At 40.5% G+C, this 24,120-nt stretch overlaps 1 protein-coding gene across 4 annotated transcripts in view; it reads left to right on the top strand.

Moving 5' to 3' along the window:
* Positions 1–24,120, top strand: part of TGFBR3 (transforming growth factor beta receptor 3) — a 326,559-nt gene that overhangs the window by 112,696 nt on the left and 189,743 nt on the right. For all 4 annotated transcript variants that reach the window (XM_089668928.1, XM_089668931.1, XM_089668930.1 and 1 more), the window contains one exon: positions 10,182–10,366. In XM_089668928.1, the coding sequence (XP_089525054.1) occupies positions 10,182–10,366 (185 nt within the window). The remainder of the gene's footprint in view (positions 1–10,181; positions 10,367–24,120) is intronic.

Below are 24,120 nucleotides of genomic sequence, written 5' to 3'. Positions count from 1 at the left end.
AGCCTCACTTTCGTCATTCACTGCGTGTGCTGCTAGTAATACAAAGTCATGTGAGCGCTTACTGAGCTTCAAAGAGGACAAATTGTTGGTGTCGCTTAGCTGATGCCTCTGTGACTGAAGTTATTTATTATTTCAGGTACTTATATAGCGCCATCAATTTACGCAGCGCTTTACATATATATTGTACATTCACATTGGTCCCTAACCTAAACTGGAGTACCCGGAGGAAACCCACAAAGGCACAGAGAGAACATGCAAACTCCAGGCAGGTGGTGCTGTGGTTGGGATTTGAACCGGTGACCCTGGTACTGCCAGGCAGAAGTGCTAAGCACTTAGTCACTGTGCTGCCCCACAGTGTGACTGAAGTTGCCAATTTATTTGCGTTGTTGCATGGTACAGTATCAAAGGTTATGATGGAATATACAGTTTCTAGGAAAATGTTGTCTGATAAACATAAGCGCGGTTGACATGGTCAGCTGACCGAAAGAGACAAAAGGGCATAGTTCAGGTTTGTGACCTGGAATAGGAAAACAACTGCTGCAAAAGTGACTGCAGAGTTCAATCTTAGTCTGCACGAGATAGAAATAGAAGGAGCACCAGGACACATAAAAGATAAGAGTCCAAATTATTTTATGTGTACTAAAAAAAATAAGCAACATGTTTCAGGAGTCAGAAAAAAACTCACCCTTCGTCAGGGCTTCAGTTAAAATAAGAACCTTGAATAGACTCAGAATAGAGCTTTCTTGTGTGAAGCAGGGGAGCTAGTTACTGGCTCAGAAGAGTTACTAGCCAGCAGTATCTGTACCAAATTAAGCCTCATTAAACCCTGATGAAGAGGTAGCATTGTTGGCTGCCAAAACACATTGGCTGATTTATGTGATCATATGATGAACAATTAATGAAATTTCCTCTTCTTTACCATTCGCTCTGTTGCTTCTGTTGTATGTTTTATTCTATATCATATCACTCTGTTTGGAATAAAATACAGACAAAAATATTACTACCATTATTATTATGTACTCAGACTTAAATCTAGCTCTGCAGGCTGTCTACGAGTAATAGAAGGGCTGTTGGTTATCTAAACTCTGTAACACAACCAATCAGTGCAAGTTCAGACTTATCAAAAGTAAACAAAACATTCTATTTGTAAAGTCTATGTTAGATGAAGCCATGATCTGCTGCATTGATAACGTACCTGTACCAGTCCCAAAATAAACTGCAATTCCACATTTGGACTGACTTATTTGTTTAATTCCAGTAGTACTATAATATTTAAAGCAAAACATGTTTGTCCAAAATGAGTCTGGTTCTGTTTTTTAAATAACCTTTAATCAGATCTGAGCAAATGAAGCAGAGAGCCAAAATGAATAAATGCAATGGCAAAAACCAAAATAATAACAATAATAAACTGCCTTGCCAACGGCTGCCCTGGACAGTCCACAGTCCTAATACTCCTTCATGCAGTGATCGATCCAAGCATTTCATGTGCAAATGTGGCATTGAAGTGGTTAAAGAAACATTTTCCAAAATGCTTTTAAAATATTTGGGAGGCCAAAGTGGTTCTTCATTCTGGAAAAAAAAAATTGTCAGCAGCTACAAACCCTGTAACCACTGACTTTTAATAAAAGTATCCAGCTCCATCCTCACCCAGACTAGTTTTTCACTGGTTTTCGGATCCCCAGTGTCAGCATCATTGGTGTGGGAAGCTTGTGGCTTCCTACTGCACATGCGTGGACCCATGCGTGTGAATGGTCCCACAGCATTGTTGGACCTGTGACATGTCCCAGAAAGCTGCGGGTGAAGAGGGGGGCTGAACTGTCAAAATTAGGTACAAACTCCCCCCCCCCCTAAAAATATTTCAAATGTGATAGGCGGGAAGACTTAAAGCAAAACTTTTGGGTGAAGTTCCGCTTTACGTTAAATGTGAAAGCAAATTACCCCCATAGCAGCCTTTGGAACATTTGCACTTACAGGTGACTTTTTTTTTCTACCATGTTGAAAAATCTCTGACTTTTTAACGCTTTATGACCATCCAACAAATATGTGTGGTGGCAAAAGGGTGGGCTTTAATGCTCACATGCCACACATATTATTATAATACAGGATTTATATAGCGCCAACGGTTTGCTCAGCGCTTTACAATATAATGGGAGACAATACAGCAAAAATACAGTTCAATACAAGAGGGATAGGAGGGCCCTGCTCCTCGAAGCTTACAATCTAGGAGGGAGCATATACGTTGCTGGGCATCCGATGTTTATGTGCTGAGAGCACATTCATTGCGTACTCCCAACACAAAGATCGAACTGTCAAAGACAGCTCTCAGTCTGGACTAAAGATCAGTAGCTGGCAGGACCGGTTTCAGATCATGTGACCACTTTGACAGTACTGATATGATCGATGACCCTTCCCACCCGTGAGGTGTTCATAACTGCTTAAAGGGAAGCTGAGGCAGGTGGGAACTTGTTAAAGAACATCCCATAGTCCCTAGCTCATCTCAGGAGCAAGCAAGAGAGGGTGGCTACGCTCCTACATTCAGTGGAACCATGGGGAACTCTAACAAGTCAGGTCAAAAAAAAAGGAATGTGTATCTTTGGATTAAGCTGAGAGCAGTGAAAGATACTAAATTAAAAATGCCTACTTCAGTCTCATGTCAATTTATAAAAGCAAATGTATCCCCTAAAACCCAATTTTTATTGTTTGTGAAGATGTTTAGTGTTATAAAAAGTTGAAATGAGGGTTGGCTTTACTGTTGAGAGTAAATTACAATGTGTGCAATAGCTGTCACAGTCTCTGATTTATAAATTGGCTCTTGTAGTCGTTACAGGCCCAAAAGGTCCATGGGGCATTTCCTTTGCTTACTGTAGTAACTCTGGAATGAATAGATAAAAATAGGCACAGCTGTTTATATTACAGATGTATTACTGATTTTCTATGTTCTTTTTTCTTGTATGGTAATCTCTTGTAAGTATACAAAAGAGTCCTTTACTGAGCACATAACTGATTGTGTTCCTACATTAGAGGTCTCGGTCACATGTCATTCATCAGTAGGTTTTATGTTTATACTGAAAGTAACTGAAAACCAGTTGTAAATGCATTTCTAGTTTCTGGTTTTCCAAGTCATATTAGAATAAATGTTTGCCAGCAGTAAAATATATTCTACAGTACATGATTATCTTTCAGATGTTATGTACTTCTACATTTTGTGTATGTTGCAGTTCTGATTTGTACCACCCAGGAGATGCTTGGACCAATTAAAACGAGTGATAATATATTAAATATATATGCATGCTGTATGCATAGTTTTTGTATATGTTTAAGCTTTATTATCTTTGGATGTCCATATAATAGGAGCATGTTGTAAAGAGCATATAGAAACTTAAGTGTATCTACAACCAAAAACCTTTTTTTTATGGAATAGGGAAAGGTTAGCAAGCCTGTTAGGTTTTTATTGCTGGGTGTGCACGGAGGAAAGTGCCAAAAGCAGAACGTATAAAATACAGATTTAATTTCATATTCCTTTAAATTATAAAAATCCAGAGTCAAAAGTCCAAAGAGTCTTCATTCATCAGGGCTTGGTACTATGGAATAAAATTTGTACTGGACTGATACATTTCGAGGGATTTTGAGCCGTGCACTAACTGTTCCTAAAAATGTTTCTCCTCCCTCCTCCTACTACCTATCCTGTCTACCCTGTGTAAAATAAAAAAGATCAGTATACTTACCTTGTTTAGTTTTTTCCAATCTGGTCATGTGATCCTGCAGCTCTGGCTCCCACTAGCAGGAGTACTATACATGCACCTCCCACTCTTACAAAACACCCTTGTTTTTGGCATCGCCTCCTGCACAGATGCAGAAGAAATCTTGTGAAACTGCATGATTGTCTGAGGACCAGGGGCGGACTGACCATTTGGAAACTCGGGCACTGCCCGAGGGCCCGGGGTCAGTAGGGGGCCCCATGAGATGCCCCGGTACCTTTTTCATAGGCTTTTTTGAGTTTGGGCAAGGACACAGGGGCCCCATGATCCCCTATTGCCCGGGGGGCCCCATGAGTTGTCAGTCTGCCCCTGTTGAGGACATCGGCTTCATGAGCGGTAGCACCTTCTTCATATTCAAGATGAGGTCTTACTAAAATTTTGTAAGGGAGCAGGATTACAGTAGCTCTCCCTTTCTGTTGAGTCTCTACTTCTTTTTATATTAAAATATTGTCCCTGCCCTCAAGGCTGCAAATTGGCATTTATGCTGTTAATAAATCTATGATCTACCAGAACACCCAGCTCCTTCTCCATCATTACCTTCTCCAGGTGTGCTCCTCTACATTTGTAACATACTGCAGTTGCTCAGTCAAACAGTGCATCCAGGTCTGCTTATAAGTCAGACATCTTGTAGGGAATTGTTTCCACTACATGGCTTGGTGTCATCTTCAAACACAGAAATTGTACTTTAATCCCAAACTCAATATAATTTTATACACAGGCTAAAAATATACCACTAACAACCTAAGACTATTCAAAATGTAAATCAGCCATTCTCAGTCAGGGTCCCGAGAACCATATATTCAATCAGGGTCCCAAGAAATATAGGTTCAATCAGGGTCCCAAGAATCATAGGTTCAATCAGGGTCCAAAGAACCATAGGTTCAATCAGGGTCCCAAGAACCATAGGTTTCCTCCAGAAGTTAGAGTTTTTTTGAGCTGTGGATGATCGACCTCCTATATGATGGCACCTGGACAACTCTCAGCAGAGCCATGACACCAATGATCTTTTAGCTGTATGTAAGCTAAACTAACCCTCAAAAATTAGATTTTTGCAGGGGCTCCTTGAGACCTGAAAATGATTTCAAGGTTAAAATATTGATTATAATTTAGAGGTAGAAAGGTCAAGGAAGGCTCATTAATTAATATTTTAAAGGTGTAAAATGATTGTATTCTTTTTTAAATAAACAGGTTTATACTTACCTGCTCTGTGCAATGGTTTCACAGAGAACAGCCCAAATCCTCCTCTTGTCAGTGTGCCACCATAGGAAGCCTGTTCCCATGGTGGCACACCTGCAGGCTCGCTCCTGGGCTGCACTGCCACATCTATAGACACAGTGAGACTCAGTTCCACCCCTGTTATCTCCTCATGGCTGTGATTGACAGCAGCAGGAGCCAATGACTCTTGCTGCTGTCTCTAAGCCAGTGGTGAGAGAGAGAAAGCAGCTCTACTGCTCTCCAGCACAGCATTGGATTGAGATCAGGCTTAGGTAAGTATTTAGGGGGGCTGGGGAAGAGCAAAATATAACCTTAAAAGAGAAGTATGGACTTAAAAAAAAAACCCCAAACATTTATACTCACCTAGGTGGATGCAGTATCAATCTGATGCTGCATCTGTCCACCGTTGCCTCTACACTGAGAACTGAGCAATCAAACACCGCTGATCGCTCAGTTCTCCTCTCTTCTCTGAGCAGAGAGCCATGACTGTCAGTCTCTGTTCTGCCCCTCCAGAGCTCACTGGAGCGTTGGGCTGTGGAGGGGAGGGAGAGGCTGAACCAGCTGCTGGTCCAGGCTTCTGGGTGGATCCCGACCATATGGTCGGGTTCTTTTCAGAGCCTAGACTGGCTCTGTGACGAACTGCACTCCTGCGATCCATAGGAGAAGGATAGCCATAAAAGCTTTGGCAATACTTCTCTTTTAATGCAGAGAATGCATTAAGGTTAAAAAAAACAAACTTTAGCCTTTACAACCACAATGTAGTTTCATGATGCTGAAGCAGAGGTAGAGTAATCTATGCTTCCAGATTTCAGTGAATACATGCCCACTGACCATGTAAGGTGCTATGTGCTTTCTTGCTGCAGGGGATGAAAAAAAGAAGACACATTGTGGTAAACTTTCTAATGTTAACACAACCGCAGTGTTTAGCAAGATAGGTTTAGCAGCCACTAACTACCGGTAGTTTAAGTTGGTTTTTAAAAATCACACAAGGAAGTACAATACTTCTCTTTCTTTATATATAAATATACTGTTTTGTATATATATATCTCCTGCCTACATTTCCTGTAATTTTCACAGACTTTCTATGCAGGGTCTTATGCCTCATCGCTTAAAAAACAGTAGTGAAACATGAGTATCCCTTATGCATTTTAATATACGCATACATCAATCCTGTCCACGTCTTTTCCTGTAATTTGCAGGCATTTTAAAAAAGTTGCTGATGGCTCTCAGCAAGAGACCCATTTCTCTACAGAAATTGTAAATACATTTTGTCAGTTGACTATGAAATATGTTTCAGCATTAATGTTACCATGCAGTGCTCAGAATATTTGCTTTACTCTGGTAGGTTCAAATACAGACATAGTTCTTATTCTTTAATTGCTATATACTGATAAACATACATGGTTATGTTTAAAGGAAGTGTAGTGGTTTTGGATAAATGCTTTCTTTATACCATATGCATTATGGTCTGGACTAAAAAATTTGAATGATAACTAAATGTTTTTTTATTTTTGTATGGTAGATATGAAATAATGCATATGAACATTTACACTGTCAGCCATTAGGTGGGGCTCTCTCGTTTATCTTAGCTCTTCTCTTTTTCCTTTATTTTCATCTGGAGATCCTGTTCGTAAAGCTGGCCATACACTAGAATTTAGTTCAAAAACTTTAGTTTCAAATATGTACATTTGATTTTCAAATTGTTAATTGGGTCACGTAACGTCACGTAATGCGTAGGGTACGCCGTTGACGTCAGGCTGCAAACCGGAAGTGCACGTACCGCCATTTTGGAAAAGAGATTTCTGCACACTTCTTACAGCAAACACTGTATAGTGAGTTTTTAACCCTGTAGTGTCCCAGGAGGACACATTTTAATGTGAGGTTTACAAGATTGTTTTCAATAAAGGCTGTTTTGAGGGGCAATACTACACTATATTGAGCATTATTTTTACATGGATGTGGAGCGATCTGGAGATGTTTAAAAGTGCTGGCTAACGGTGATTAATATCTGTGTACCAGTATACCCTCCCAGGTTAAAGGGGAAAGTGCAGTTTGACCTGTCATTACGGGTCAAACCTGGAGTTGAGCGCAACAGAGTGTTGGAAGTGGATGAGCACTAAGGGGTGACACAGGAGCACCGGGGTGGGCTCCCCAGGATACAGTGAAGTCACGAACGAGGAAACCAGCTTTTGCCACAACAGAATTTTACTTAGATGTGGCAAATAAACACAACCACAAATGCTGAAAACATACAATAAATTTACATACACCCAGCCCAAAGGCTGAGACCCTTGTGTTGCACAGCATGGCGCCTTCTGATGGATGAAGGTAGAAAGTGAAGTAATTTACCTATTGGCGGGCACAACTAAGCTGCCACGCCTTACCCGTTATTACCCTAAAAGAACAAGAATCAGTGTATGGGCTAGCCTGCGGTGCAGCACAACAGCTTACAATCTTACACAAATCTACAGTATTCCCTCTCCCATAACTGGTCCTGTAGCACATGCCTAAGTATTCCTTCTGAGCAAAACGCCAGTCTGGCTTGAGTTTGTAGGATTTTATCAGCTCTCCAATGTGAAATGTCACTTTAAGTTGTGGAGTCCTTCCAATAATCAGTAAAAACACTTGTGGCCTGACACAAACAGAGACCCTAACTAACTATAGGCCTGTCTCAGTCCTATAGGCGCCAACACTGAAATGAGGTGTGTGCACGATCTCACCGACCCGGGTCTGCTTTGCATCCGCTGGTGACTCTGAACAGAACAAATGTCTCTCCACTAAGTATGCGATATCACAGTATATATATTGCTTAGTTCCTCAGCTTCCCATCAGCTTCCTGGCAGCAATCTTCCTTTCTTTGAACAGGGTTAGCGTCTTGAACACCATCAGCTTCACTCAACTGAATTTCTGATCACGGAGGGCTGTCCTCACATCTGGATGGCATCAGATTCTCAGATCACACAGCCCCCCTTCTCTCTCTCAAGCATGGCTGCTCTCCTCTCCTTTTCCTGTTCACTCTCCAAGTGTAAAACCCCACCCCTTCATGAATATAGAAATCTCTATGCAGTCTGAGGCTGTGTTAGGAAAAACAGTGACATATTGTGGCTAAACTGCAGAATGCCAGTCAGAACGTTTTTAATTTACTTCAATCAGTGTTCAAACAATGAAAACTGTTTCCCCATCTCACACCCGTTTATACAGTAGTGTGTTACACTGGTCTATTTGTAATACAGCGGATTTAAAGTGACGGTTCACCATTTTTTGAGACCGTATTCGGATGACACTTTTAGTTGGTGTATGTGGATCATGATTTATAGGATATACACCACATAAGTCCACGTGCTAATATTCAAGATTTAAAGGGACAGTTCACTTTCAAGGACATTTTATTTGTTATTTGTGTGCACAATTCGTTTATAGCAACGGTTATGTGCAGTTTATGGGGTCCTATTTGTGTGTATTGGTAAGACATCTGGTATAGCACACATTGATTTTCACAAGCACAGGTTTTTGTTTTTTCATTTGTATGTATTATATTGTTAGCATCATATTTGTATATATATTGTTGTGCTGCATTTTTTTATTTTAATTGGGTCAAATCGACAATGGTTTTTGACCATGCAAATGAGAAAATTTGATGGAAATGTTTTTTCCAGCGAGCAAAGTTCTAACACTGAATGTGTTTTTCATCTGGGAAATTATAGTTATTCCTAAATCAAATGTTAAAAGCAAACATATTTCAAAGTACTTTTGAGTGACATTCGTCAGTTCATCAAATGTACAAGGTGGTCCTTGGATGTCTCAGGGCCCATTTCAATGGGCTTTTGTTTGCTTCAAGCAGGTTTCTCATTTCCATGCAAGTCTATGAGAATGCAAATCCTGCTTGAAGCAGGACAAACGCAGGCCAGAAAGAGGTCATTAACAGGTCAGATGCACCAGACATTAAATTCTGAATGATCTCAGAAGCATCTCAAGCTAATGCCATTATTGTTAATATTATTATAGGTACTTATATAGCGCTGTCAATTTACACAGCGCTTTACATATATATTGTACATTCACATTAGTCCCTAACCCTCCAACAATCTAAGGTCCTTTACTTACATTCATACATACACATACTAGGAACAATTTAGACAGGAGCCAATTCACCTACCAGCATGTCTTTGGAGTGTGGTAGGAAGCCGGAGTACCCGGAGGAAACCCATGCAGGCACAGGGAGAACATGCAAACTCCAGGCAGGTGGTGCCGTGGTTGGGATTTGAATCAATGGCCCTAGTACTGCCAAGTGGAAATGCTAACCATTCATGCCATAGACAGAAGCCCAAAGCTCATTGACTCAGGCCCGAATAATGCTAAATAGGGGTCCTTATAATGCCTGTGGCAGGTTTTAGCAGAAAGACAGTTACTCTGCACAGAAGAGTGATTACAAGCTTTGATCAGACTCTTTGCATGTAATTTTACTCTTTTCATGAAAACAGCATTATTTTTGCTGTCTCCTGTCTCTGGTTTTTGTACTACATTTCCACTATGGTTAAGGAGACTCTATCACCAGACCATTGATTTTAACAAAAGTCTTCCCATAAGAATATATTGTATGTGCATTTAACATATTGTATTGATGCATTTGCTTGGAAAGCCTTTCCTCTGTAGACATGCAAAAGGCTTGACACTGCTGTTGGCCGCCGCCAACTCGGATGTGATGTCTCCACAGACTCAGAGCCATCACTCAAGCCATTCTCCTTTACTCCTCCTCCGAACAGCTACATAAGATAGTATGTAGGGAGGTGAGGAAAGGGGTGGAGTAGCTGGACCAGCACAGACAGCAATTACACACTTCCAAAGGAGAGGAGGCCTGTGATCTGTAAGGAGGGAGGGGCCTGTACTAGGGAATCAACTTTTCCTGGAGCTGTAGAATTACAAAGGCATATTGCACGTGCATAAAAAAAAAAACTTTATAGAATGGAAAAACACTGCAAGTAGGCATTTACAATACTTGCATTTTTATTGCATTTACTTGCAATTTTTAAAGTTGGTGGTAGTGTCTCTTTAAGGAACAGCAGACAGTGTCATTTTAGTGGTGCTCACTCATTGCAGAACTCTTGAAGGCTGCAATCTGCAATCAAATCATGGATAGAGGTATTATACTGCATTGATGGTACTTACAGTAAGAACATTGTACTTAATGCTTCCTCTTTATGTCTTTAGGTCCTATCCCCGAAGCTCTATGTTGGCTGTCACCTGTTACTGAATCTCACCCCGTCCAAGCCTTGCTGGAAAGCTACACTGTTTTATCTGGCTGTGCAAGCAAAGGAACAATAAGTTATCCCCAAGAGGTCCATATCATAAATCTGAAATGTGTAGAGGAAGACCCCTGTCAAAGTGAAAAAGAGGTATGTATGATTTACAGTATAATCTGTTCAGCAATGTTTCCTGGAAGCACAATATTATACCTTAGCCTATTGTTTTAGGCTGCCATTACTATCAATGCCGGCGATCCTGTCACTGATAGAACATCCTGCAGTGTTTACACAAAAATTCTTCACACAGGACAGCTGAAACCAAGTTAAAGGGCCACTCACATGTTTCTTTCCCTTTGTACTCAAGTCATGGAAGTACGTATGGCACAACAGCAGAAGTAACAAACCTGTAGCCTTTTGATGCACCGCGTAGTATGACCTATAGTCTTTTGCAGCTGAACCAGCAGCAGGTTGCCTAATTACTCGACACAAACATACATTTTTGGTTTTTTTTAGGATTATGGACTTTAGTACTCTGAACCACAACTCACAAGATAACTCACATTTTAGCTATTAAAATGAGAAGAGTAGAAATATTTTACCATAGAAATCATGCATGAAATCATACAAGTGCGCAAGTTATTTAGTATAAAATGTCATATATATATATATATATATATATATATATATATATATATATACACTGTATATATAAATATACACTCACCGGCCACTTTATTAGGTACACCTGTTCAATTGCTTGGTAATACAAATTGCTAATCAGTCAATCACATGGCAGCATTTAGGCATCTAGACGTGGTGAAGACAACTTGCTGAAGTTCAAATAAAGCATCAGAATCAGACTTTGAAAGTCCAAGGGTTGTTGGTGCAAGACAAGCTGGTCTGAGTATTTAAAAAACTGCTGATCTGCTGGGATTTTCACACACAACCATCTTTAGGGTTTATAGAGTATGGTCCAAAAAAGCTAAAATATCCAGTAAGCGGCAGTTGTCTAAACAAAAATGCTTTGTTGATGTCAGAGGTCTGAGGAGAATGGGCAGACTGGTTGCTACGACATTCAGATGGTAGGGTCAGAATTTGGCGTAAACATCATGAAAGCATGGATCCATCCTGCCTTGTATTGACAGTTCAGGCTAGTGGCAGTGGTGTAATGGTGTGGGGGATATTTTCTTGACACTAGCAAAGTGTACCTATTAAGTGTCCGATGAGTGTATACTATATATATATATATATATATATATATATATATATATAGGTGTATATATATATATATATATATAGGTGTGTGTGTATATATATATATATATATATATATATATATATATATATATATATATATATATAAATGTATATATCTCGTATAATTGTATATTGTATCTGCATTACCTTGTATAGCATAAAAACACTGAATTGACAAGATATGAAAGCAGGCCTTTACTCCTAAAATAAACATTTCCCTGCTGCAACTCACCTCCCTCTGGTAATAAATAATCCAATCTTTAATGTTTTGTGTTTGTTTAATTTTTTGTTTCTCTGGACTGCCACTTCATATTCTGCATCCTTTTCTATGGCTATACTTGTATATATACACTGTATACGGCATTCACAAGGTATTCATACTTGTAAAGTATACAGACATAGAACTTAAAGTTGACCTTCACTTCTAGGATAAATGTTTCCCCAATGAATCCCTCCCATCTTTGCTGATTTGAAAAATTTTCTCTTTTTAAAAAATATTAGTGCAGCGCTAAAAATGCATGTCATAAATTCCATAAACGCATGTGACTTAAACGCATATGTGAGTAAAGTACTGAAAGTGCAATATTAATATAACTAGTTCAAGATGACATTAAATGCAATAAAAGTTCATTAGAGCATTTGTGAATTTAAAACGTCTCTTGTGCAAAGATATTAGCTGAAGAAATGCCTATGATTGGCACGTGAAGTTATCCATGAAGAGTAACTGTGCGAAAGCTTGTAAAAGGAAATAATACATTGCACATGTGGGGGTGCAGCGATATGCTGACAGCTACGAGGTCATCCGTCCATCCGTCAGGGTGGGTGCCTGGTGGTCCTGGGGGGAATTAGTTCAGCCACAGGAGCCAGAAAGGTGCTTATAGTGTAGTATTTTATTTAACCACTTGCCTACCGGGCACTTATACCCCCTTATTTACCAGGCCAATTTTCAGCGCTGCTGCACTTTGATTGACAATTGCACGGTCATGCAACATTGTACCCATATGAAATTTTGATCATTTTTTTCTCACAAATAGAGATTTCTTTTGGTGGTATTTAATCGCCACTGGGCGCTTTACTTTTTGCGCTATAAATAAAAAAAATGCAAAAAATTTGAAAAAAAAAAAGTTTCTTTGTTTCTATTATAAAATTTTTCAAACAGGTAATTTTTCTCCTTCACTGATGTGCGTTGATGAGGCAGCACTGATGGGCACTGAAAGGCAGCACTGATGGGCACTGATAGGCAGCACTGATGGGCACTGATAGGCAGCACTAAAGGGCACTGATAGGCAGTACTAATGAGGTGGCACGGATAGGCGGCACTGATAGGCAGCACTAATATGCAGCACTGATAGGCGGCACTGATAGGTGACACTGATGATGGGTACTGATAGACGGCACTGACTGGCATCACTGCTGGGCACTGACTGGCGGCACTGACTGGCACAACCGCTGGGCACTGACTGGTGGCACTGACTGGCAGCACTGCTGGGCTGCACTGGTGGGTAGCACTGGTGGGCAGCACTGGTGGGCACAGGTGGGTGGGCACAGGTGGGTGGCACTGGTGGGCACAGGTGGGTGGCACTTCTGGGCACAGGTGTGTGACACTGCAGAGTGGCACAGGTGGGTGCACTGCTGGGCACAGGTGGGTGATCTGCTGGGCACAGGTGGGCGGAGCTAGTGGGCACACTGCTGGGCACAGGTGGGCGGAACTTGTGGGTGGCACTGCTGGGCACCGATCATCAGGGTATCAAAGGAGGCAGCAGGAGCAGGACACACAGAGGCTGTCTCTTCCAGGTTCTTGCAACTGGCCCCTGGTGACGCTTCTCCAGGTCTACTTGGCCCTTGATGGATATAATTTATTCAGTATAAAAATGGCAAAGGATGGACCTGGCAGTGTGTCATCAGACACCCACTGTAAGATCCCAAAAGAGAAAACTGGATTTTATAACACAGCACTTGCGCTCAGATATTGAACCACTCAGAAAATAAAATATAATATACTAAAACAAAATAAAAGCAGCTTGCACATAAATAAACAGAAGATGCTATACAATAAATCCTCAAAAAATTATGTGCAGTCCAAACCCTATAAGTCCAAAATTTAAATCAAGTTCTTCTTGTGTTCAAAAACCTTTCAATAAATTCCTCCGATAATATACCTCAAAGAAAAGAAAATATTCACATAGTGCATTATCTTTTTTTTAAACTAAATAAATAATGGTGATAATCACATCAGTGAAAAAGTGAACAAAGTGAAAAAAACTGTGAATCCAAAACAATAAAAAACCACTGTGAATGTGAATCACTCTTCAGTGCTCTATTCCAGCCAGCACTGTGACACTTCTAAGTGCAGTAAGGAATGCATACCCTTACCAATATTCAGAAAAACAGATGCTTTTTTATATCTTTCCAAAAGATAGGTGGGAGACAGTCCTCCTATGGATCTTTACCCAGTTTAGTCTGCCTTCATAATAACATTAGGGTCCAAAAGCCTTGAGACTCCATATATCCCCATCAAGCATGTTTCATATAAATATGAATATATAAGGGACACACTAGTGTGATACCACCAGAATCAATCTTAAAATCAACTTTTAATTAGGATGCTCACATTTTATCAGCTTAAAAAACGCTTTAAATACTCAAAAGTAGTTTTACTGTCATCCAGAAAGTGCCCAGGGGAAATCAGATGGTCGTTTCCCTCATCCAAGATGGCCGCCGGTCAACTTCCGGTTCCCGTGTGCGCGTTGACGTCACTTCCCCTTGATGCGTTTCGTTATCGACTTAATCATAAGGGATCCAGATGTCAAGCAGGACAGTCCCATTTATAGCCCTCCTCCATAAAGCTCCACAGCATATGCCGCCATACTGGAGAAGGGAATGATGCCCACACTTCCTATTACTACTATGTTCGCTCTTCTGCTCAGTGACCCACTCAGTGACCCACTGAGCAGAAGAGCGAACATCCCAATTGGAGTAGTAATAGGAAGTGTGGGAAAAGGTAAGATGGGGATAGAAAAAATGGACAGAATATTTAAACTTCTTTAAATACTTAACCTATCACAGGTTCTTTATTTTTCCTTTGGTATGTTCCCTTTTGGCAGAATAAGCTTAGTATGTTAGTTTTGCAAACACAGAGAGAACATACAGTCTCATTGCAGATAGTGTCCTGAATAGGATTCAAACCAGGTACCCCACCTCTGCATGCACAGCATATATTGTAGCTTGACATTAAAGAAAAAGGTTCAAAGTGCTTCTGTGGTTTAGGCACCATTAGTGTTAATTATGCCTCTAAAGATCATCAAGTTTAAATGATAAAGATAAAATATAAAGCAGTGATGATATGCTAACTGCAGCAGTCAGCTCAAGAGCCTGATCAAACATATCTTCTATTGTTCAGAATTGCAGAATACTATTTGCAGTGCTATAAAATAAAATTATGCAATATTGTAAACAGGTACAATTACAGAACATACAGATAATGTCGCCAGTAAGGCTGACCATACACTATACAATTTTCTTACAGTTTTTTGACCAATTTCTGCCCAATTTCCTTTAGATTTACCTTCCACTATGTAGTGCAAGGGCCTACCTAATTAGATACAATTGAAAGTGTTGTTTAGGTTTGACCTCATATTATATGGTTTTTGGTAAATATAATGCAAATATCTCAGGAAAATTGTATAATGTATGGCCAGCATAAGAGAATTCTTTTTATGGGAGTAATTTCTCTTTAACTGTACTGCGTTCTTGTACAGGCCACAATTTAAGTGAATGTGTTGCAAATTATCGTTTATTCTCCAGGCTGCATGCCATGATTGCTATAAACAAATATTTAAGTTCAAATTCTTTCACCCTTGTGATGCATAGTTAAGTTATATCATATGGGGATCGCATTTTTGTCTCTGCTTCTTTTGCTGACCGCAGCATTTTCACAGTACAGCATAATTGCTCATTTAAACAAGTTTCACTAAGGGAGGGCAGCATGGAATCTTATTATGACTGCCACAGACTGTTGACTACTCGACTCAACGTCTTTTAAATCTTGATTGTCATTAACAGCGCAGAAAACTCTGCTAGGGACATAAATCATGGTAATATGCACTACCAGTGAGTGCCAAGGCAAAGATCCGTATTTGTACAACCTTCACAAAGGTGACATCTTCAAGATTTGCGTTTGCTAGCCGTCAAGATCATGCTACACACAATCTATTTTAAAACCGCTAAGGAGAGAGATCTCTTAGGCACAGATAGATTTGTTTCTTCTATACTGTGTGAGGCAAACAATTCATGCTGCTTTCTAGTATTTTGTTCATGAGAGATATTAGAAGTGCTGAATTTGGATAGAGAGTGATTCAATCCCTTTTTTTTATTACCTTTATGTATGAGATGGCGCAAGTACAATATCAACAGAACATTCACAATTCCGATATGGAAATCCACATAAAAGTTTTTTCAAAAGGTCACACAATAAAGATATGATTGTAGACAAACTATTTTCTGTTGTAGAATAAGGCATGGTTGACCCAATAAGCAGTTCCACTCCTTACCTGAGCTCGGTGACACTGGAATAAGAGATACAGAATTGGACACATTGGCCATAAAATAGAAGAGGGTGAAAAGGAGGAAATAAAGAGGAATGAAGGAGTTTATAGTAATTTGGATAGAGAATGATCTAACCTCCTTTTTTATTATCTTTATGTCTGAGATAGAGCAAGCACAATATCAAGAGAACATGCACAATTCTGATATGGAAATTCACCTAAAAGTTTTTTTAAAAGGTCACACAATAAAGATAAGATTGTAGTATAGTCCACCAGTTCCAAAGAAAGGGTAAGGATAGAGAAAATGAAGGTCAGAATCCCATCTTAGGTCCAAGACTCAACCCCCTTTTACCAAAATACTAACTTTCTATGCATATGCAATGGGACTGTCATGTTTTCGAGTGTCACAAATGTCAAAAAAGGAGAGCTGAAAGTTCTTTTCTAATGCATTACATGTGTTTTCTAGAGGGGTAAATCTTCCCAGCAGGGACACCAATAGCAATCAAAATTGGTAGACGCTCTACCACAGGTGTCAAACTGGCAGCCCAGCTGTTGCCAAACTATAAGTATGGTTGAACTGGATGGACATTTGTCTTTTTTCAGCCAGACTAACTATGTAACTATGTAACAAGTCCCATGAGGCATTGCAAGATTGACAGTTACAAGCATAACTCCCAAAGGCAGAGGCATGATGGGACTTGTAGTTTCACAACAGCTGGAGAGCCGCCAGTTTGACACCTCTGTTCTAAACTTTTGCTACTCTAACCAAAACTAACAATATTGCTTTTTCATGCACTTATAAAAATACAATACATACAGGGGCTCTACAAAGTATAAGCTTCTTATCTCAATGGACACACCACACCTCCCCACCTAACTTTCCACCCCACCCTGCTCTGATTTTCTGCTAAAAATAAATATATATATACAGTGTATCAATATATATCTCAACCACTGTACTACCTGCATAGAGTTTGCATGTTCTTCCTGTGCCTGTGTGGGTTTCCTCCTGCTCATAAGTTAATTGGCTTCTGCCTAAATTTGCCCTAGTATGTGTATGAATGTAAGTTAGTGATCTTAGATTGTAAGCTCCTTGAGAGCAGGGACTGATGTGAATGTGCTATATATATCTAAAGTGCTGCATAAATCAATGGTACTATATAACTGTAAGTACCTGTAATAAATAAATTATATATATATACAGTTGTGTTCAAAATATTAGCAGTCAGACATCACTAACCTGATCAATCACTGTTTTTGGTAGAAATGATATTTCTACATGGCAAATAATTTACTAGCAGGTGTAGTAGAGTAATAGAAATCCAACAGACCCAACAGTCATGACATGCATGCTGCTGATTCTGTGTAATTGAATATTAGCAGTGTGGAGTTCTATTAGTGAAGTCATTCATTCTTTGAAAAACAGGTGGCAATTATTGCCCTTATTTAAGGAAGGAAGGAAGCAAATGTTGCACATGCTGGTTACAGTGCATTTCTCTCTGAAATTCTGAGGAAAATGGGTCGTTCCAGACATTGTTCAGAAGAACAGCGTACCTTGATTAAAAAGTTGATTGGAGAGGGGAAAACATATAAAGAAGTGCAGAAAATGATAGACTGCTCAGCTAAAATGATCGCAAATGCTTTAAAATGGCAACCAAAACCTGAAAGACATGGAAGAAAGCGAAAAACTACCATTCGAATGGATAGAAGAATAGACAATGGCAAGAACTCAGCCAACAATCAACTCCAGGAAGATCAAAGAAGGTGTAAAGTTCCCTGTGACTACTGTTACAATTAGAAGACGCCTATGTGAAGCCAAGCTATCTACAAGAAGCCCCCGCAAAGTCCCACTGTTGAAAAAAAGACGTGCTGAAGAGGTTACAATTTGCCAAAGAGCACATTGACTGGCCTAAAGAGAAATGGCGCAACATTTTGTGGACTGATGAAAGTAAGATTGTTCTTTTTGGGTCTAGTGGCCGGAGACAGTTTGTCAGACGACCCCCAAACACTGAATTCAAGCCACAGTACACTGTGAAGACAGTGAAGCATGGTTGCGCAAGCATCATGATATGGGGATGTTTCTCATACTACGGTGTTGGGCCTATTTATCGCATACCAGGGATCATGGATCAGTTTGAATACATCAGAATACTTGAAGAGGTCATGCTGTCTTATGCTGAAGAGGAAATGCCCTTGAAATGGGTGTTCCAACAAGACAACGACCCCAAACACACCAGTAAACGTGCAACATCTTGGTTCCAGACCAACAAGATTGACGTTATGGAGTGGCCAGCCCAATCCCCGGATCTTAATCCAATAGAAAACTTGTGGGGTGACATAAAAAATGCAGTTTCTGTGGAAAAACCAAGAAATAGAGAAGAACTGTGGAATGTAGTCCAATCATCCTGGGCTGGAATACCTGTTCACAGGTGCCAGAAGTTGGTTGTCTCCATGCAACACAGATGTACAGCAGTTCTCAGAAACAGTGCTTATACAACTAAATATTAATTAAGTGATTCAAAGGAAAGCAAAATCTTCAAACATTTTTCAGTTTATATAGTGAATGTTTGAGTTTGTAAAGAAGAATACAAACACTGCAATTTTTTTGAACAGTCTAATATTCACTTTTCTTCATTTATTTTAGAGGAACAATACAAATTTGATATATTTTTCTTCATGTTTTGATTTGGAATAGAATGTGTAGTATTCCCAATGCATTTGTGTGTATGGAAATAAAAGCTATTAGAAGGATTTTGAGCTTTATTCACTTTTTTCAACACACTGCTATTATTTTGAACACAACTGTATATATATATATTTTTTTTTTTTTGGTTTTTTTTTTGTTTACTTTCTAAAATGATCAAACTTGGGACATAATTAATATTAGCCCGCTGTTCTTTTGTGTTCATATGTCTGTTACTACTGAATCCTGCTCTGTCCCATTTCCTGCTCAACAATACACCTTTTCAAAAAGGACTTGTGTTAACAAGAATAGTCATTTGTTATAAGATGCTCATGTCCAGCATACCCTCTTCCTGCGCTGATCAGCATATTCTTTTTCTGCTGTATAGCAGCATTCATTAAGCACCGTAAACCCCCAACCTCTTCCCTTTCCTCGTAATACAATACTCTGCCAAAGACTGCTGAATTGTCCCGGAAACCCAAGAAATTGATGGGTGGCAACAGTGCAAAACAAGACGATAAACAACCAAAGCAGGAACACAATCGTACTTTTGGGACATGCCGTTTTAAACAAAGCAAATCAAATGTTATCACTCTGATCCTTGCAAAAGTTAGCACTCTCCCTGACCTTTTGACTTGGACCAAACTCAATCCCACTTCATGCTGAAAACAGATAAGTGGTTTCCTGATGTCTGCTGGCTCTAGTAAGCTTGGACGCTCATGTGTTTACAGCAAAATACCTTGATCTATTTGTAGACTGAAAATTGAATACAGGTCGCAGAATACAAGGTGCCAGCAGATGCGAAATCCTGTATTGTCAGAACAAGATGTCATTTAAACGTGCTCAACTCTGTTGTGCATATGATCCATTTTTGTCTAGCTACCATATCATTGTTCCACTAATTGCTAGACTTTTTTTGAAGATAAGGAAAGGTAGTGCTAGAAAGCAGTGTGTAGCTTTCCAGATGCTGTGGAACAACAAGCCACAGCATTTCCTTCCATCCCTAGAGAACTTGAACATCATAGAGAAACAGGCAGCCAGAACCTTCTGTTAACCTGCATCAGGCCTCCTCATTTAGCCTGCGTTCACACTGATGCGGTGCGGACAACACCCCAAAATCGGTTCGCAAAATGTGGTGCGATGTACAGAATCGGATCACATTGGGTGTCAATATCTATACGATCCGATTCTAGTGTGGGCCAAAAAAGGGTCCTGCACCTTTTTGGTGTGGATGCGATGCGATTTGAGCCATACAAAACTGCGGTGCGGTTCCTGTGCAAATCACATGTGATATACTACACCACAGAAGTGTGAAGCCAGGTTACACTGCATAGGATCTGGCTGGTTGCACAAATAGCAACATCTCTCAGCTCTGAACTTTCGAGTTGTGCAGTGGACAAAAGAAAAATAACACAATGATAGTGTATTAGTGTGAACAAGCTATAAAATTTACATTTTATTTTTTGTACTTGCTAACAGGTTAAAACATGTTGATGGTGCTATATAAGTACCTTGAATAGATAAATAAATAAATAAGCACAGTGACTAAATAGTTAGCACTTCCGTGTGGTAGTACTAGGGTCGTTGGTTCAAATCCCAACAACGGCACCACCTGCCTGGAGTTTGCATGTTCTCCCTGTGCCTGCGTGTGTTTCCTCCGGATACTCTGGTTTCCTCCCACACTCCAAAGACATACTGGTGCCGTATTTTCCAGCGTATAAGACAACTGGGCGTATAAGACGACCCCCTACTTCTCCTGTTAAAATATAGGGTTTGGGCTATACTCGCCGTATAAGACTACCCCTCTTCCAACACACACCAAATAAAAATGAAAAAACATCAGATTTGATTTCAGTATGGTATGGTATTCCAATGATGGGGCACGATTCCTCGCTCTGACACCAATGATGGGGCACTATTCCTCCCCCTGATACCAATGATGGGGCACTATTCCTCCCACTGACACCAATGATGAGGCACTATTCCTCCCATTGACACCAATGATAGTGCCCCATCATTAGTGTCAGTGTGTGAGGAATAGTGCCCCATCATTGGTGTCAGTGGGAGGAATAGTGCCCCATCATTGGTGTCAGTGGGAGGAATAGTGCCCCATCATTGGTGTCAGAGCGAGGAATCGTACCCCATCATTGGTGTCAGAGCGAAGAATCGTTCTCCATCATTGGTGTCAGTGGGAGGAATAGCACCCCATCATTGGTGTCCGTGGGAGGAATAGCGCCCCATCATTGGTGTCAGTGGGAGGAATCGTGCCTCATCATTGGTGTCAGAGCAACGAATCATGCCCCATCATTGGTGTCAGTGGGAGGAATAGCACCCCATCATTGGTGTCCGTGGGAGAAATAGCGCCCCATCATTGGTGTCAGTGGGAGGAATTGTGCCCCATCATTGGTGTCAGTGGGAGGAATAGCGCCCCATCATTGGTGTCAGTGGGAGGAATAGTGTCCCAACATTGGTGTCAGTGGGAGGAATAGTACCCCGTTAGTGGGGAGAGGAATAGTGCCCCATCGTTGGTGTCAGTGGGAGGAATAGTACCTCATCGTTGGTGTCAGTGGGGGGAAGAATAGTGCCCCATCGTTGGTGTCAGTGGGAGGAATAGTCCCCCATCATTGGTGTCAGTGGGAGGAATAGTGCCCCATCATTGGTGTCAGTGGGAGGAATTGTGCCCCATCATTGGTGTCAGAGCAATGAATCGTGCCCCATCATTGGTGTCAGTGGGAGGAATAGCACCCCATCATTGGTGTCAGTGGGAGGAATAGCGCCCCATCATTGGTGTCAGTGGGAGGAATAGCGCCCCATCATTGGTGTCAGTGGGAGGAATAGTGTCCCAACATTGGTGTCAGTGGGAGGAATAGTACCCCGTTAGTGGGGAGAGGAATAGTGCCCCATCGTTGGTGTCAGTGGGAGGAATAGTACCTCATCGTTGGTGTCAGTGGGGGGAAGAATAGTGCCCCATCGTTGGTGTCAGTGGGAGGAATAGTCCCCCATCATTGGTGTCAGTGGGAGGAATAGTGCCCCATCATTGGTGTCAGTGGGAGGAATAATGCCCCATCATTAGTATCAGTGAAACCAATGATGGGGCACTATTCCTCCCACTGACACCAATGACACTTGCTGACTCCTGTTTCAGTATGGTACTGCTGCAGCCAGCATATGTGGTTTCAGCAGCACCTCTGCACTGCACACTTACCGGCTTCTCCCTCACTCGATTTTCGCGGGTCCGCTCGGCTCCGCCTCCTCGCCTGTGATTGGCCGCCTGTGTTCCTTTCCTGAGCTACAGTTCTGGCGGCCAATCACCGGTGAAGAGGCAGAGCTGAGTGGCAGGAGTGAGGGAGTGGCCGGAGTGACTGAAGGAGCAGCGCTTCCTGGACTGGATCGTCGTGGGAGCCAGGTAGGAGACAGCAGCCCTCTGCCCACCCCTGTACTTAGTGTCCCTTCCGTCGGAAGGGGGGGACGGCGGCGGCACCGCGCCGCCCCCCTAAAAAGTGCAGCCCTGATGTATTCCGGCGTATAAGACGACCCCCAAATTTTGAGAAGATTTTCAAGGGTCAAAAAGTCGTCTTATACACCGGAAAATACGGTAGGTTAATTGGCTCCTGTCTAAATTGTCCCTAGTATGTGTATGTATGAATGTGAGTTAGGGACTTTAGATTGTACACCCCTGAGGGTTAGGGACTGATGTGAATGTACAATATATATATATGTGTAAAGCGCTACGTAAATTGATGGTGCTATATAAGTACCTGTAATAAATAATAATAAATAGTCTGTTCACTTTACAAGGCAATTTTCCCTTAGCTTAGTGTACCTTTAGTAAATCAAACCTATAGGCCTTTAGCAAACAGTATGTTTTTAGTTAGGATTCTGATCAACATTGTCTGGCTAGATTTAGCTAACAATGACCTATACGGTATCCATATTTTAGCTATTGTGAATTTATTGCAGATTTTTTCCCATAAACTAATGTTGGATCAAATACCTTTTTATTAGCTTACATCAACCTTTAAATGATGGCGTTGGCCTGGGGTGAGATGATAACTAATATACAGTAATATAGTGTATGCCCAGTTCTCAGCTCTGCTGGAGCTATTGTCTGCTTGTTAAATTTGTGCTTTTGGTTTCCAGGTTCAAGAGTAAAGCTATCCAATATCACTAGTTTTTCCCCCTCACCTTCTGTCAACTAAATGTTATTCTGGCAGAGTACAAAAGTACAAAGAGATTCTAGGAAGGCCACTTCCAAGAAGAGTATGGTTCAGACCTTTGCTAATGCTTAAAATATTAAAGTGGCAGAACTTTCAGTTGTCTGCAAGGTGCATTGACTGCTCAGTGTCAGCCATATGTAGTCTATGTGTACTTTGTTCTGCTTCAAGACTTAAGGAGCATTGACTTCAGTTATTTTGCAGTTTCTTCTGCTGTGACAGAATGTTTAAAAAATGTGAATATTTAAAATCTAATGGTTTGTTGAGACAGCAGCAATACATACATACAATACATACATGTTCAACAAACAACCTCCATTTACACTATACTGGCACAATAACTTTTTTTTTTAAATGTAGTGTAATTATTATTACACTACAAATTCACATCGGTCCCTGCTTATTAGTAATATTGTATAGTAGCCAAAGTGGAAATGCCTACATTGGATACTTCTTTTCCTTGGGTTTACTAGAACCCATAGGCCACAACTTACAGTCTTCTGTTTCTGTCAATGAGGTGGGGGAGGTGCATAGGCAGCAAACATATTTTAGAAAATTGGGTAGTGACTCCTCAGATAAAGGCCAACACCAATGGAAACAGATATTTTAGTGGTTTGAAAGACTATTAGCTTTTTTTTATATATCTCTGAAAGTCCAAAAGTGAAATTGCCCTTTAGTATTGTGTGTTGACCTACGTCCGTTCTTGGGGCCAAAGTAAAGATATTGTTTTCTTGTAGATAAAGTTCCCAGCCATTTGTTTATTCTGCATTATGGAAATTCCATCATTGTTGGCACCACTGTCTTTTTGGCTTTGCAATAACCATGTTAATTTTTATCTGAGAGATAAAAGAAACTGCTGTGTAATAATTATCAGTAACCCATAAAAACTAAAGTATTTATGGGTAGAGTGGTCCTGCTACTGGAGACTCAGAAGATGTGGCTCAAGATACAGCATATGCTCCATAGTATATAGCAGTGGAGAACCAAAGACTGGCTTTAGAGGTAAAGAAATATATTCCATTTAGACAGATACAAATATATATTATACCTTTAAAAATAATAATGTAAAGCTCTTCTAAAGACTTATACAATCTCCATTTACCATACAATTGTAATATGAGGTCAAATCTAAAGCTGCTCTAAATGTCAATTCCTGTTGAATCTGTATTTCTGATATGAAAAATTTAATCAACTTTACTGATTAAA

This window comes from Staurois parvus, unplaced genomic scaffold (assembly GCF_062004578.1).
Source record: "Staurois parvus isolate SC_StPar_1 unplaced genomic scaffold, SC_StPar_1.0 ptg000066l, whole genome shotgun sequence".
NCBI lineage: Eukaryota > Metazoa > Chordata > Amphibia > Anura > Ranidae > Staurois > Staurois parvus.
Note: the sequence above shows the minus strand (reverse complement) of the source record. Positions and strands in the feature narration are given on the sequence as shown.